Raw genomic sequence first — 17748 nt, 5'->3', positions numbered from 1 at the left:
TTTTCTAATTACAAACTGGATGTGAAATGTGAAAAAAGTTAATGGCATAAAAATATTAAAACTGAGTGATGACAATTAGGCATAAGGCTATACCACAAATTTTGGATAAGCCATGTTTCAACCGAACTTCTATATTAACCTGCAAGTTAAAAACAAACTGCTATATGTGATCATTTGGGGATATCTCAAATATGCTCAATAAATAAAAGTGGTATACTGATTATGGTAATATTAAATAATTGTGCCATTAAATTATTCACATATGGGCAGAACCATGGATTCCAGGAAGTACAGTCTTATGTTACTCTTCTATGTACATTCTACACCAGAAATAAAATTTAGGCATTCAAGTTTTGATCCACTCCTTCCTGTCTGGGGAAGTGTTAAACATATTCTCACATGCCATTAAATAGAAACAAAAAAGGGTAACCTCCACTTTTTCCTATATTTCCTCTGGCTATAAACTACCTATGCTGCTCTCTTCACTGAGGCTTGTCACAGAAAAATTAATGCCGGATTAGCAAAAGGAAGTTCCAACACTGGGGGCATATCAAATAATCCCAAGTGGGGTATAGAAACACACATCTTCAGTCATAATCAGGGATATATTTAAGGTTTTTGAGGCTTAACTGATATACAGTTTAGGATACTTTTTTAGGGAAAAGAATACATGATCATATAGGCAAAATTGCTATGGCACTCCCAGGGCCTAAAAATGGCCTGTGAAAGTGAGGCCTTGAATATTAAACTTTATAATAAAGCCACTTCTGGGCCTACCATTAACTTTAATTTGCAATAAATTGTACTACCCCACATGCTCTTCCTGCCATGAGTGACTGAGATTCAAGAGAATTTCTTATTCAATTTGGATTTGTATTATGTAAAACCACTTCTATTTTGAAAACGAAAGGGAACAGTAGGTTCAAAAATACAAACACATTAAGAAAATTTAGGAATAAGAGCTTTTACAATTTTTGTACTTAAATCACACATTGTCATTTGAGGTTTTTTTTTTTTTTTTTTTTTTTTTTAAGAATCACAAAGAAATTCTAAAATGAATTAGAAACTCTTGATGGAGGCTTTTATAATCTTAGGACTTTAGGCTTTTATAATCTTATGACTACAGGACAGTATCTTCATAGATATTGACATAAGAATCTAATAAATAGCACAATAAAAGATCCAATTCTTATGTCTTATATCATGGGAAATTTATCTACACATGAGAACACTTGCTAAAGATTATAGGTACTACAGAATAACAATAAACTTGGTTTTCAGTATTCTCAAGGATAAACATGGGAAAATGGATTTGGGTCAGAACATCATTAATTATCAGAATTGAAGTCATTTGGTTGTTAGGTTTTTGTTTTGCCTACATAAAGTAATCACATTTACTCTCAGTGCTTTTATTTTCACATGCCATCCTCATTGCAACAAAAATAAGATTAATGCAGATGGCCATCTACTTTCTTTGGGTCCCTAAGCTTTCTTCTAAATATGATTTCTAAAATGAATTTTTAAGAATAAGCTAACTCAAATCCATGGAAAATAATAGAGGTTTGAATCTTATTATTATATTATTTATGTCCTGTGAAACATCTATCAGGGATAGGTAGTTTATAATAGCTGGAGAGAAAGAGGCTCCTTAATTTAGACCTTCATAGTAGCATCACTCATTGGATTAAAAAAAGGGCCTAACCTTGTAACCTGAAATGACATTCCTTAGCTAGAGAATGGGCACATGCAACATTTAACATATTATTATCAGCATGGTAAGAAACATTTGGGCAAAGTTTGCAAAAGGAAACATTGTGATGTAAAAGCAGCAGAATATCCTGCAGTTATATGACATTTCTGAATATATTTTATATTTTCAAATTCACATCACATGAATTTAATTCTAAACATCTTATTCAAATGCTTTAACGCAACATTCTGAGCTCATGGTATAATTTCAAGCATGATGCATGAGGACTTTGTTAATGCCAATGCTAATAACCATATTTTTCTGTTAATAGGGGTACATCATAATAAAGAAAAGCCAAACACTTACAATGAAAGTAAAGCTCTTCATCCCCTTCTTGGTCAGCTTTGCTATAACCACAGTGCCTGTAGGAAAGCAAATTCATGACAATCTCAGTGATCTTACTTTATATATTTAAAATTCAGTACAATGTACCTTAGTTACTTAGCAACTTACTAGAGTTGTAAATTAAATATAATAATTTACTGTTCATGGTTATGAATCCGTTTAGTAATAACATAGTAATTCACACGATTACAAAATGCACAGAAAGCAAAGGCTTTTTGTGATGCAATGCAAAAGGAGCATTAAAAAATAAATTTAGATTGAATACACAAATTCAATATATGATTTGAATCCACAAGGTTCAATTCACAAAAATATTCATGAGTCACAAATATTCACAAGTGAATGTTTACTTATATTTCTTTTCGGAAAAAAACAGATTTTAAACGTTTTCCACAAACATTTATTTTAGTAACTAAAAGGGTAAATTCTACAGGTATATTCTATATTTACTATGGTGTATTCTACATTTACTATGAAAACTTAATTCTGAAAATGACCAATAAAAATTCACCCAATAAAAATTGTAATACTCATTCCCCTTAAACTAAAGGCAGTAATCAAACTCATATTCCATTTTGATCTTGAAAGAATGACACGTTATTGACATTTTTTTTTTTTTTTTTGAGACAGAGTTTTGCTCTTGTTACCCAGGCTGGAGTGCAATGGCGCGATCTCGGCTCATTGCAACCTCCTCCTCCTGGGTTCAGGCAATTCTCCTGCCTCAGCCTCCTGAGTAGCTGGGATTACAGGCACGCGCCACCATGCCCAGCTAATTTTTTGTATTTTTAGTAGAGACGGGGTTTCACCATGTTGACCAGGATGGTCTCGATCCCTTGACCTCATGATCCACCTGCCTCGGCCTCCCAAAGTGCTGGGATTACAGGCTTGAGCCACCGCGCCCGGCCTACGTTATTGACCTTTAATGTTTTATATCAAAGAATGTTTGCTTTTACTATTTAAAATTCTATTACACTAAGTAATAGGCTGACATAATTCTCAAAAAGCAATAAATTTTATGTTAGAGATTAGAACAACTTGGTGCTCTACCTTCTCCCAATGATGAAGCCAAAGACCATGAACACCAAAATGATGGTCCCAGCCACAGCAACCACAGCAATGATAATGACAGGATTCTGTTCACTGGAGACAGCTGTAGCTGTAAACAGAGGAAATAGGCTCAGAAATACTTGACACCATGCAATAAATTGAGAGGTTAAATAAAATTAGAGATATCTTTTCTATTTAATTCATTCTAATTTTAAATAAATGCATTATATTCTAACAATGTACATGTAAATAAATGTTTATTTCTGCATTTTCAAAGAACTGGTAAGGAGAACACTTTCATACATTTTCCATTTATCAATTATAAAAGAAACCAATAAATGTCTTATTGATTGACTACATTCCTACTTAGTGTTGAAAATTTAGTTATAAATCAAGAGATAGACACATCTGACCTGAAAGTGCTATTAAATCCCTATTTTTCCTCAGCAAGGCATTTGATTGTGGTCCCTTTGTGTCTTTTTTTTTTTTTTTTTTCTGGTATGTGAAATCAGAACCAAAATACATACCTCATGTATTTTTTAAAGTACCTTAATACATATTAAATGCTTTATCTCTCATATCAATTTAATAGAAAGCTTCATGTAATCACAGTTAAATATCATGAATTTATAGTCCACTGTAATTCAGGAAAAATGAGCCATATTATCTGTGTTAATTTTCATAAAGTATGTAGTAAACACATTGCATAGTTTAAGACTACAAAGTAGCTAGCCTATTTTAGAAAAATCAAACTTTCTGCAAGTACTTTAAAAAACACTATCATTATCTAATTGCAGACACTTCCTGTATAATACTAAACAATTCTTCCATGCTCTTTAAGGCAAACTCAGCTGAACCTTTCTGACAGTCTCTTTGGGAACAAATACATGTTGCATGTCTTTTAAACACCCTCTTATATAGAATTTTTGTATTTATCACTTCTAGTTTTCCAAACTGGTGATTCACGACTGTCATTTTTTCCCAGAGTCTTATATTTTTAGTAGCTATGCAGATTTTATAAAATCATCAAATGCCTATGAAACAATGAAAATCAATATTCCAATAAATGATACAGTTGCAAATATCATATAACATATAATGTCAAACTAATATAATTTGCTTACTCTGAAACAATCAACAGCTGCAATCTTTAAGGCAGGATGGAAAATACCATTCCTTCTTGTTAATGGCAAGGGACTAGATCGCTAGAGTAGTAATTCATAGGAAAGCAAAACATATCTTGCCACAATAAGAAATATAAAGTTTTTTCAGATTGGCCTTTCTCTAGTTTGTCTGTCTATCTCCCTTTGACAATTTATATCTTAATTTCATATACCTATGCTAACAAGAGGTAGCTCCTGTACTGAAAAACAGTAAAAACAGCTCTGGTCTAATAGATACTTTCTGAACAAAGAAGATTATACACATTCTCTAATTTATCACCTGCTGAATTGCTCCCTGAGGGAACTTTAAAAGGTTAAAAAAAAAAAAAAAAAAAAAAAAAAAAACAGAAGAAAACAACTTTCAAATACTAATTTCTGAATTACACCCTATTATCACACAATAGAGAAAAGATGAGTTCAAGTATTTAAAAAATTTGTGTTTTTTTGTTTTTAATCTGCTTTGTATACACAATTTAAGAAAGGAAAATAATGGAGTTGTTCTAGTCGTGAGAAAGAAAAAATTATACACATATGTTATGAAATTCTTTCCATTTAATCAATGTATCCCATGGGCCTAATTCTCTGTTTGTCTTAGGATCAGTTTTTCCCTTAGCTTCAGAAACAGAACCCTAATGAGAAAAATGAACTCAGGTGAATGATGAATCACAATTTGTGAATATTTATTTATACATTTTTGTATATTGTCAGGGTCATTCTTGAATCTTTCCATAAATGACATTATGGTTAATATTTCATGGGCAATACATTTTAAAAGTAATTTGCTAAGGTTATAATCAGAATACCACGGTTTAAAAACTCTAAAAAGTAGATTTGATACTGCATAGATGGGGATTTTAGAATGTATGTGCAATGGAAGGGATGGTCAAATTTCTCTTTACACAGTGCTCAAGTGACTTCTTTTAGGCTGCATCTTCCGTTCTGCCCTGCTTTCTGGCACAGCGAGTCACTGTGCCCTGACATGGTGATAACATTGGACCATGCATTCCACCAATGCTTAACTGTGTGGCCAGAATATGTGTACCTGCCCCTCTCTTTCAATAAACTTTCAATAAAGATTATGAACTATGTGTTTCTGTGCCTGCTTAATTCTTAGCATAGAATCTTGTGCTGACTCAGTGGTTCTCAAAGAGTAGTCTGGGAAACCCTGAGAGTCCTCAAGAACTTTTCATAGAGTCTGCAAGTTCAAAATCATTTTCATATAATATGAAGATGTTATCTGACTTTTTAACTCTCATTTGCTTACAAGTGTTCAGTTAAGACTTTCAGAAGGTATATGGCATGATAATACCATGACTCTGATAGCTAATAACATGTGTTTGTGTGTTGTGTTTTTGAAGGTTCCACTTTAATTTCTAAAGTGGTGAATATCAATTTCTATAGCCAATATAAAATATTTTTTGATATCCTTAATATTTTTTAATAGCAAAAGGGCTACAGGGATGGAAAAGTTTGAGAAAGACTGTGTTTAATAAGAGCTTAAACTTGAGACTTACCATGTTAGGGGCTATCTTTGATACTTTGTATATATCAACTTAATTAAACCTCAGAATATTTTGTTAGTTGAGTAGTAGTATTCTAGAAATTAGGGTACAGAGATCTGTACCTCTGTCCCTCGCTCATCCAAACTGGATGTGGCAGAGCAGAGATTTGAAACCAGACACCTCTCTACTGGCAGGGATTGATACTAATAATTCATTCTCTGTTGATCAGTGTGAAGTATTCATTTTTTGCTAATTTACTGAGTGCCTTGTGTGCCTGAAACCACAGTGGGCACAGGCAAGGCAACAGTAAGAAAAAAAGATATGGATTCTTCTTTCATCAACTTTATATTCCAGTGGGAGAGAATATATTGATAGCGAAAATCACCAAATTCTAATGAGAAAATCCATTCTTAGCATACATTTCATGTGATCTTTCGGGTTCCACTATTTTAACTAATCTCTAAGTCTTGGTTACTTATTTTTTTAAATAATAAAAACAATATCTATGAATATCAGCATTCATTAAACAATAGTTTGGTCTAATATTCTCAATTTAGACACAAAGTCAGAAAAAGGCATAAATTCATCTTGAAACTTTTGAAACCTAAAAGTGTTTTTAAATAATAAGAAATTGGTAAATGTGAGATAACTGACATATGAACTTTAAACTATTGACTAAGATATGAAAAAAAAAACATAATGTGAAGTATCTGATTACATTTGAATTCACAAGATGATATCATCATATAGATCTGAGTTGAAAACCTCCAGAGCACATTTTAACACTAACCACTCAAACGTTTAAATGTTAAAATCTTAACTTAAAATGCTTTAATGTTTTGGGGAACACTAAACTTTGATACTCTGATCCTTAATTTTTCATAATCTATTTAAAAAGAATAATTATAAAAAATGATACTATGTTCACCACATCAAATTATGCAGCAAATTTTTAAATTGATGCCTTTATGTCTACAATTCTATATGAATGATTTATATGTCAAAATGATTTCAACATACATTTTATTATTTGTGGCTATGAGAGTTACAGATTTATTTTAAAGGTAACAAAATATGTGGATGAATAACACTGTTAGCATTAGTTAATGCAAAGGATATTTATAAATTTACTCCACCTTTTTTTTTTCCCTCATTTATTTATTTCATTACATTTTAGGTTTTGGGGTACATGTGAAGAACATGCAATATTTTTGCATACCTTTTAAAAGATCTATACAATTCTTTCTTCAAAGTCAAAATAACTTTATAATCAAACTTGTATTGATCTAATTTGTTTAAATTTTTTTCACTGAGAAAAGTCACATAACATTTTCCAAATCATGTTTGATTAGAATTTTGGAGGACTGCTGGATTGGCAAGGAGAATAGGTAACAGCCGGGTAAACCATGTGCCTGAACAGTAACATCAGGAGGAATCAAAACCCAAAATACAGAAACACGTACTGAGACCTCAGCCCTGTTGAGGAGCAACCAGCATCGTATTTAGGGTGTTCTGAATTTGCACTCTGACAGCAAATGGGGACATGCATCCCAAGATACATGTACTTACTTCTTTTACACTATATACACATGCAATTTTACTATAATGTTGATGCATTATAAAACATAAAATGATAAAGGGGCTTAAAAGTACTGGTTATGTTCTATTTTTAAGATGAGTGGTGGGCATAGGGATATTCATTTAATTATCTCCCATATATTTTATATATACTTTAAATATATTCTTTAGTACGCATGAATATTCCATAACAAAAATGAACAATGTCAAAAATAAAAACAAATATAAATTCTAAGATCTTCCTAAACTCTAATTTTTGAAATCATTGCTAAAAGGCAAGTAACTTAAATTAATGCAGGTTCTTAGATACAATGTTTATCTTGTCAACCTCACTACACATTCTGGCTTTATTTGTGGGTCTCTGTGAAGTAGCAGCCTTGATGGACACACTTAAAATAAGATTGTTTTGAGGTCGACAAAAACATCTTGTGTCAATACACAAATTGAATCAGTCCTGCTTCTGTTTTTAACTTCACCATTTTCAAAAAATAAATCCAGTATGCGTTAAAGAAACAAAATCACAAGGTTCTAAAATTGCTAAACAAAACAACAAATATTAAATTATTATTAGGAACTTTAATGAAATACACGTATATGTACACGTTTATTTTTACATGTAAAAATCATGAAGACACAAATGATCACCCCAATACTAAGTAAATATTAATATATGCTAGAGTTATTGAGTGTAAGAATCCAAACCAAAGGCATAATTACCTTCAAACATTTTACCTGTAGCTTCCTCTAGTGTAGCAACATCAAGTCTGGGGCTGTAATTTCCATAACCGGCAGCAGTAAAAGCTCGAATCTGGAAAACGTACACTGTTCCTGGTTTCAGATTATTAATGGAAGCTGAAGTCGACTTGGTTTTTACTGTTGAGTAGGTCCGTTCCCTTTGATCCTAGAAACAATATTTAGAGGAAATATTTAATTGTGATTGCAACCAGACAATCTGACAGCCAACTGTTTCAATTTAATTCAATTTGTTCCATTGTTTTTATAGAGGCAACATTGTACTTTGTGGAATATTATAGCATTAAGTTGCTTCTAAGGTAATATAAAATGAAAATGTGAAACACATGGCTTTGTTATATAAATTTAGGGGGAAATGATTTAGTTTAAACATTTATGGTGTTTTTAACTTTTGCACAGGTGACATGTGACAAGAACTATTTAGCCATAATATAATAAAATATCCTACTAGTTAAAGAGTGGGTACACCTGTACAGTCTATAGTTTAGTAGAGGTTATCACATCATACTGTAGTTCTCTTAAGTTTTCAGCAAGCAAAAAAAAAAAAAAAAGATGCTAAAAACACAGAAAAGTATTAAATCGAGAAATTCAGTTAACACTGCCACTATACTGACATGCTGCCACTATACTACCAATTTTTTAAAATAAACTTGAATTTCTCATAGAATAAACCACTCTGCAAAATAGTATTTAATGAAATATTTTCACAGAAGAATTATAAATATTAAAGTTTAAATATATATGATTTATGGTTTGACAATATTTTAAACATGATTAATTTAATTTTTTCATATTTCAGATATAAAAACATGCAGAGTTTACTAAAATAACTGTTATATGTTTAACAATTTTTCATTCTATCACCATCAAATACATTTTATGTGCATATATAATAAGGAAACAATTGTAAAAACTCAAGCATATAAAAACTCCATCAAAATAAATGAAAATTTAAGTCTTCATTGATGTGATTCTCATAGGCTATTTATGAATAAAGTTGTAAAAATTATACTTCAAAATATACAATTTTAGAGAGTTCTTTGGTCTATAACAAATACTTGTGTTCAACTTTGGCAACAAAATTCTTCATAGAAATCTTAAAATTTCAATCTATTTGTTTGATTTGCCTTCACACTGAGATTTGCAAAAGTATAAATAAATATATACTTAAATTTGATTTATTCAAACTGATCTGTGATTGTCTTCAATCTAATCATTTATAAAAATGATAGTTTGTATTATATATATTTATCTCAAATGAAAGACCTAGGCATAACTCAGGTGACACAAACATCATACATGCGTGCATATACATTACAATACAATACAACACGATACTATTATTGTCTTTTAATTGCATAATATGCAAGTTTAGTGAATGTAGACACTTTTTCTGTCATGCTAAAAAAATAAACTATTTGAATAGATTTATTATAGAGAAAGGATTTGCAAAATATTCAGATTTATATTGTGAGAAACCTTAATCTTACCACCTATGTGTTTCATTGCTTTTGAATTTGATACAATTTGAGCTGGAACTATAACTGTTAGCACTCATGGGAAAACAGATATAACAAAAACAGCATTAAATACAATAATTCCCTCTAAAACATATTTGGTGGAACAAGAAATTAAGTATATAAAACACAACCTTAGCCATGAAGTCATAAATTCGTCATGTAAGTAACAAGCAAAAATATTGTAAACTTTATCTGAATATCAAAACAAAATCATATTTTAAACTACTTTTTCTTCCAAAAAACCGCAATGTATCTATTGTCAATGTACTATATACTTACATTTCCATTTATTTAATCATGTCAACTCAACCCCAAAGTTTTCTCAAAGATTTAGGCTCCTATTTTCTAATTCTATTGTCTAAATAGTTAAAATGGTTATGTGTATTATAGCACTTCAGGTAACTCAGTTAAGCCAAAAATAGTAATATTTATTACTATTACTATTAGTATTAGTAATAGTAATGGTAATATTTAGTAATATTTATTTAGTAATAGCAATATTTATTACTATTTATTTAAATAGTAATAAATATTTTATTTCAATAAAAATTTTAATTTTAATAAATTAAAATTTATTTAGTAATAGTAATAGTAATGGTTTCCATGTTTCAAACCTTGCACCGAATCTTTTTGTGAGGTGGAGTTTTAAATCATGATCTGTGAACATGGTTTATATAAACATTTTTCTCTCTTTCCAAGTGAGATAGAAATAAATATACTCATATGCTCATATATCACTATTTACTAAGATTTAGTCATTATACGGAGATTAAAAAGGCAGCAGTTGGGTTTTAGCCATACTACTTTTTCTGGAAGGAGAAGTGTAAATAAGTAGCATGATTATTAAAACATATATGAAAAAACTTCAGGAGGAATTTAAAGGAGTGAAATAACATCATCTGATTTATAAGTCTGAAGAACTACATATTTATTATACAAAATATTCTCATTATTTCAAATTACTAAATTATTTGAGGGCATAATCATCACTTAAACTACATAAATTAAATAAATCATTAAGGGCCCAAACAGACATACTAAAGAAAATATTTTTCAAAAATGCATTGGGCTGTGTGGTTTCTGTGGGACTAGAATGTCCTACATCTGAGTATTACAATATCGAAACCGGAATAAATAAATATAAATGCTACAAACGGGATATTTTCGTTTGTGTAACATAGAAACAATACACAGAAATCGCAGTTATAATGATGAGCCAGAGATTCACAGAGATGGCTAAAATTAACTACAAAGTTTGAAGTGGCTCCAAATTGTTGGCATAATGACCAACTTTAGTCTACAATACTGTAGGATGACATGAGACACACACAGCACGTTGTACATTTCAGGTGCTCTTAGCACTTACTTTCTCGTAATACTTGATTTCATATTCTGTGATGACTCCATTGGGATGCTCTGGTTCCTGCCAGGAAAGCTCGACACTCCGCTGCAGCACTCTCTCCTTCATTACTCCGCTCACTTGCGAGGGAGCTGTTTGGACAAGATGTGTCAATAAACAATGAGAAAATTCACTGGATGCCTCAAATCAAATGTCACAACTGATCAGTCCCATGCTGTGCCAGTTTCATTAAGGTAAAAGAAAGCACCTTTTCATAGCTCACAATTCAGAAGCTAATGAATATTCAAACAGGACCTTATTACTGTTCATAAACCTTAATAGAAATTTAAATTAAAGTGCAAACAGCAGAAGATAGCATTGTTCAAGTTAGTGAAAAATGGAAATGATGGGGCTGCGAATGACAATTAAGCAAATGAATGCTAATTAAGGCTAGAAAATATGATTTCAGATTAATCTTTAGTGATAAACTAAATCCAAATATTTATTTCACATGCAACAGCAATACACTTTTTAAAAGAAAAAAATAATTTAATATTATGCAAGAAAAAGTGTATGAAATGGCTACTTTGATCTTCAATGAAAGGAATCATATTTATAAAAATGTTTCATGTTTCACTTGGTGTGTTTGTACTCCCAAAGAACTCCAAACAACCTTGGACAACATTTTTATACTTTATTAGGTCAAGATGCAAGAAAATGCAAAGGCTGTCGGCTACTTAAAATATGTGCACTAACACACATACATATACATGGACTCTTGCATGTGTAATTTATACCTACGTAACCTAGGCTTCAAGCTTTGAAAGGAGCAATTCAAAGCCACAATCTTGCTTTCTCTTTCTATATAGATAATAATATGCTTAGTGTTCTTTCATTCTAATTAGTGACATATACTCTTTTTGGTAGCTAAGCCTGTGGAATGTAGCAAACTAATTTGCTCTGTCTAATTTGCTCAGTGATGATTAACTAGTTGTCTACTCTGTATAAATGAGTAGCTGCACTGGCTTGGCTGAATTTCAGTGGGGTCATTATGTTTCATGTATCACACTCTATCTCATTCTGTAAAATATTTTCAGGCTGTTAATTTAATTTTCAGATGTCTGAAATTGTTAATAATCCTGCTGACAGGAAAGCAATTATATAGGACCAAGCCGTTTAAGCAACCTTCCGATGTTTATCCCTTTGGCTTTATTTTGTTTTTTCCTACTTAATATTTTCTTGTATCAATGTCTAAAAAACACATTTTTCACTTCTCTCCAGCTTGGTGATTTTTGAAGGAAGGTTATGGAAGATGCATGACTCTCATTTCCTCCCAGATTACTAACAAAGTGTAACTAGAGCAGATTAAGTGGGACAACTTCTTGAAGGGGATGTAGCCGAAGTGCTCAACAAGCTGCGTTTACAGTCTAAATGCATTTCTGATATGTTTTCGATTAAGCTAATTTCTAATAAGAAATCTTATTTTTGTCTCAACTTTTGAAACCTGAACATACCCAGTAAACAAGAACTTATCTCTAAAGTGACACATCTCTCTACCCAGAACATGCTTAACATATCTTAGTAGACTGCAATGTTCAAGAGGCTGCGACTTTAGGCCATAGGCTTAGGAATCCAACTCCAACTAATTGTGACATGAGATTCTGCTTAATAAATAATCTCTAAAAGTATAACTTACTTAACAAAATCATTCCAATAATAATTATACTTTAGTGAAAAACAGACTGCCACACAGGTGAGAATACTACAATGGTCAATACATTGAGTAACCCAGGAGTGCTGCTGGTCTTTGATCAGGCACACATACATATATGTTAGCTAGAAATAGGTTACAGAGTTTGTATATGTAAATCTCTAGGCTTTTTCAAATAACCTAACCTAATGTGATTTTCAGTATAAGTCAAACACTAAGACATTTTGCTTGGTTTCTATCCCTAAGTATCACTTTGCTTGGTATGATAAAGGAGGCAGGAGACTCTAAATTCTTCAGGTTATGGAAAAGATTTGGGTTATACATCTACCCTATTTAGTTTCTGATTCATTGAAACAAGATCTAAATATAAAATGAGGTAATTTTTGCAAGTAATACACTAAAATTACATTCATTATTTCATCTTGGAAAATAATTTTTACCAATAAAATTGCAGCAACTGGGGACTAGGAAGAAAAGGTGCTAAAAATGTATTTGAACTATATAATATTTTGAAATTCATATCGCAGTCCTGACAGTGAAGTATGCTACAACGTATTTTCCCTTTTGCACAGGAGCCATATCTGTAAGCGAATATACTCCTGAATTCTTCCATATTTTTTTTCTTGTATCCCTTGCTAATACTATATCAAGTCACATATTTTAAGAGGGTCAGAAATGGAAGCACTAGCACATGGCCCTTGAGAATGGATAAACTGCATGATAGGAAAAATCTTTCTCTGTCTTATGTCCTTCAAATACAACATTTGGTACAGGAAACGTGATTATGTTTTCCCCTGAGCTTCAGTATCTTAGGTATAAAGGATACACAACTCACAGTATATATGGCTTATAAACAAAAACATCTCTAGCCTACTTACATTCTAACAAGGTGATGATTTTCAGATAAAGTTACACATTAAAGTAAAATTAAAGTGGCATAAAATATATTAATCTTAAAACACAATGATTTCTATGGTTAATATATTTGATTTACTAAACTACTGTTATTGTAACAATCTCACTAAGAATATGCTCACTCTTACACCAAAATATTCAACTAACTACAATCTACAGTTCATTTCTGAAAAGGAAGTAATATACAAATGAATTGTACAAATGAAATATACAAATGACAATATACAAATGAATTATATGCATTAAGAACCAATTAGGTGCTATAACATTTAAATTATAATTTTCATAATTATCAAAATGAAATTAGATGTTGTAATTGGAATTGATGTGAAGGTGAAAAATAGTAACCAACAATAATAAAGCTTGTGATTTGAAAGATGTAGGAAAACAAACATTCTACATAAAAGAGCTTCTTCACATAAAATTTTCCTAGGGTTTCTAACAAATAATTACCAGATTCATTTTTCACTTAAGTTTCTAGAAATATTCAGATATAAAAATTAATTTCAACTGAAAAAACAGACGGAACTTCCTTTTCCTTTAAAGATCTTCAAGTCTTATCAGGGACAGAAGATATAACAAATAAATAAAATATAAAACAGACTAAGCCATGAAGCACATTATTAATCATATTTGGAATCTTCACAAATGACAATGACAGAAGATCTTAGGAAATTCAAAATTTGTTTCCAGAGTTCAAAGTAGTAAATCTCAACAGCAGAAAAACAAAATTGATAAACTTGATGAAAGAGGAAAGTAAAAGTCTAATGACAGGCAGAAAAGTAAATTTGTGGAATAGATTTGTTAGTGTAAGGTTTTAAATGGAAAAATAATCAGTAACAAGAATAGTGGGTTTACCTACAGACCTGAACCATGAATCAGCATTTTACAGATTTTGAGCTTTAAGCACTCATATGTGATCTTTGATCTTAATCAATTTCCAATAAAATCCAATTACAAAAAAAATTTAAATGACAGAATGGAATTTATTTGTAAGGTCTACATACTGCCCCCTTCTACTCCCTGCCACCATGTTAAACATAACTATTCCTACAGGAAAATTTCTTAGCATGAGCAGGGAACGAGACAATTTAAAAACACAGCATCTTAGACAGAGTGACCCCACAAAGATATCCATACCCTAGCCTCTGAAACATGTAAATATGTAAATTCCATGCAAAAAGGGTACTGCAAATGTAATTAAGGTTTCAGACATTAAAATAAAGAGATTATTCTGGATTTTTCCCAGTGGGCCCTATCTAGTCATATGAGCCCTTAAGAGCAAACAGAGAGGCTGTAGAAGTCAGAGAAATTTCAATTGTGGGAGGAGCCAAACTGCCATAGGAAACAGGAAAGGATATGAGGGCAGCCTTTAGGATCAGACTGGCCCTGGATGACCAGCATAGAAATCAATACTTCAGTCCTATCAGAGCAAAGAATTTGAATTCTTCAAAGAACAGGAATGAGCTTGGAAGTGGATCTTCCCTAGACCTTTCAAGTAAGAGCCAAGACCAGCTGACAACTTGATTTCAGCCTGTGAGGCTGTCAGTAGAGCCTTGCTGTGCCCAGACTTGTGACCCACAGAACTGTGAGATAATAAATGAGTGTTTTAAATTGTTCAGTTTTGTGGTAATCTGTTATGGCAGCTATAAAAAACGAATATATAGAGTAAGGAAAAAAGCAGACATACTGAAATTTTTATGAGGTTATGAAAAAAGGCTTGTGATTCCATATTTTAAAAATATGATATTAAATTTTATGTTGAAATAGCATGGAATCAAGAAATACTGACCGTGATTAAGACCCAAAATACAATGTTTCATAGAAAAGAACTTAATCAAAATAATGAATTTCATTTGGATTTAAGAAGTTCTTTATTTATATCATTCATTTTTCTACACTTACATGTTTTTAACTGAATTTAAATGAAGTATGAGATGGAAAAATATATCGGTATTTTAAACAATACAATGGGGTAAGATGGGTCAACAAACATGGAGACATTTCATCAAACATATCAAGTTTTAAAATCCACTGAAATTTGTTATATATCCATTAGGTAAACACAAAAAGTAAATATAAAGATATCTTTGGAATACAGTTAAGGAAAACCTGCTAATAATAGTATGATAGTCTTTCATGGAACACTTTTGCTGTTACATATTATCAGTATGAAATTCATTTTTAGAAATCCTTTGAATTAACAAATGTGTGTATTATTATGAGCTTAGAATTTTGATATACACAACTTTTAGCTTTTTCACTCCTCCCCAAGGTGTTTCATTTTTGCACTATAGGAAAAATATATAAAAATACATACAAATTTGTTTAAATAACAAAATACTTGGCCATAATTATACATGCAGTGCAGTGCATCTAACACAGCAATTCTGTTTCTAAAGTATGTAGATATATGTATAAAATGCTAACACATAATTTTACAAAATTTCAATTTCTTGGCCGTGGAAAAAATGGTCACTAATAACAATAATACATATATAATTTTAGATTAACAAAAGTACAGGAACTAAGGGTAATTGAACCTGTAGCAATTACGAGCAATCCTTTTGTGATAGCTGTCTGTCAAATTATCTTTGGCTGGAGAGGAGAATGATCCGTAGTTAAAACAAACATAAATTTTCATTCTATAATAAGTAGTTGAAAAAAATTGGTGGAAGTGGAATGATCTTTTTTTCAAAATTAAATTATGTTATTTGCATTGCTATATACTTAACATGCCTGTTAGGATAATGTTTTTCAAAATGTAAAATATAGAGTATAATAAGATATATAACAGAATGAATTTCTAAGTAAATTCAAGAAACAGTTACTAAAAAGACAACTTGACTAGGAAATAAGATTTGAAAAGTTCTGAAAAAAATATGACCTTGACCTGAAAAAGTAGGACAATAAAAGCATCCTGCATAGGGGCCCCAGTCAGGTATACATGTGAGTTAAATTAACATACTTTCAGTACGGTCATAAAATACATAATAAAAACTACAAAAGTCACTGCTCCACAATTTGATGAACCAAGAACAATTCTGTTCTTCAAGCAAGGACTGTAAAAATGATCTGACAATATATCTTTCTGAGAATAAAGTTTTCTTCTTTGCTGTCATCAGATAACTGGCAACCGATTGGACATTTAATTAATTACTATAGGAGTTAGCATTTCTCAGGAAAATCTCTAAGTAAAAGCCTTTAAGGGTCATGGATTGTTGAGAAAAGCTACTGTTGGTCACTGCTTTTAAACACATACTAGGACTCTTCCTAATCTCTGCTAAAGTACTGACTAAAATGTCAACTGTTGAAAGGTTAATGTGTAACTCTTCATAAATTTTTATTTTAATAGAATTCCACTTAATGTAAAAAAGATAAAATTTTGAACACAGTAGGTATAAATTAGCAAATTCCCTGAGCTAGCTGTCCTATTCATACCAGTCTTACAAAGGAGTAACTCAATAATGACCTAATATGATAATTCATAATGGTTAAGGAGTTCCTTACAGTAAGTCACGTTATCTAACTTTTCGATCAAGAGGTAATACTACCTTTTTACTGGTTTGGTTTTATTCAACAAATGCTTGTTTGGCATTTACTATATGCAAGTCATTGTGAATTTTAATAGTTACCTAGAATTTGCAACATTAGATAGAGATAGACAGATAGATGATAGATAGATAGACAGACAGACAGACAGATAGACAGACAGATTATTTCTTCCCTCTAAAGCCCTATGAGATAAACACTGTTATTTTTTGCTGGTATTTTATTTTATTTTATTTTATTTTACTTTGGGTGAAGAAGCTGAGCCTTAAAAAATTAAGTAGCATCATCTCAGAAAGAGGCATTTTTAAAAATTTAATCCATGTTTTAAAGCCCTAACTCCCAACTTTTTTTCAAGTGCACTGCAAAATTCTAGGCTCTGACACTTCCTGAGAGCAGAAACTAGCAAAAGAAAATCTAAGCAGTCATTCATTCATTTAATATTTATTTAGAATATCCATGATGTGCCAGGACATTAGGTTTTGAGAATATAAGGATCAAAAGACCCACAGGGATCTGCTCAATAGGCAGTAGCAGTCTCAGAAGCTGCAGATACTAGAAGAGATGAGTACCTGC

The 17748-nt window shown here is 31.3% G+C and overlaps 1 protein-coding gene and 1 long non-coding RNA gene across 7 annotated transcripts in view; both read right to left on the bottom strand.

The window, feature by feature from the left end:
* The window catches only part of EPHA7 (EPH receptor A7), a 181794-nt gene that overhangs the window by 23303 nt on the left and 140743 nt on the right, over window positions 1-17748 (bottom strand). For 4 of the 6 annotated variants that reach the window (XM_032275233.1, XM_032275228.1, XM_032275229.1 and 1 more), the window contains exons 6-9: window positions 11025-11149; window positions 8103-8286; window positions 3143-3251; window positions 2057-2112 (exon numbers count right to left, since the gene is read on the bottom strand). In XM_032275233.1, the coding sequence (XP_032131124.1) occupies window positions 2057-2112; window positions 3143-3251; window positions 8103-8286; window positions 11025-11149 (474 nt within the window). The remainder of the gene's footprint in view (window positions 1-2056; window positions 2113-3142; window positions 3252-8102; window positions 8287-11024; window positions 11150-17748) is intronic. The other 2 variants (XM_032275230.1, XM_032275231.1) reach the window with 1 other exon arrangement.
* On the bottom strand, window positions 3606-7937 carry LOC116549578. Its single transcript, XR_004267946.1, has 2 exons — window positions 7027-7937; window positions 3606-6943 (listed from the first exon to the last, which is right to left on the bottom strand). It is a non-coding gene; the product is annotated as an uncharacterized LOC116549578 (long non-coding RNA).

This window comes from Sapajus apella, unplaced genomic scaffold, assembly GCF_009761245.1.
Source record: "Sapajus apella isolate SASKATOON/1434 unplaced genomic scaffold, GSC_monkey_1.0 scaffold6, whole genome shotgun sequence".
In the NCBI taxonomy this organism is placed as follows: domain Eukaryota; kingdom Metazoa; phylum Chordata; class Mammalia; order Primates; family Cebidae; genus Sapajus; species Sapajus apella.
The sequence above is the reverse complement of the archived record's forward strand: the minus strand, read 5'-3'. Positions and strand labels throughout refer to the sequence as shown.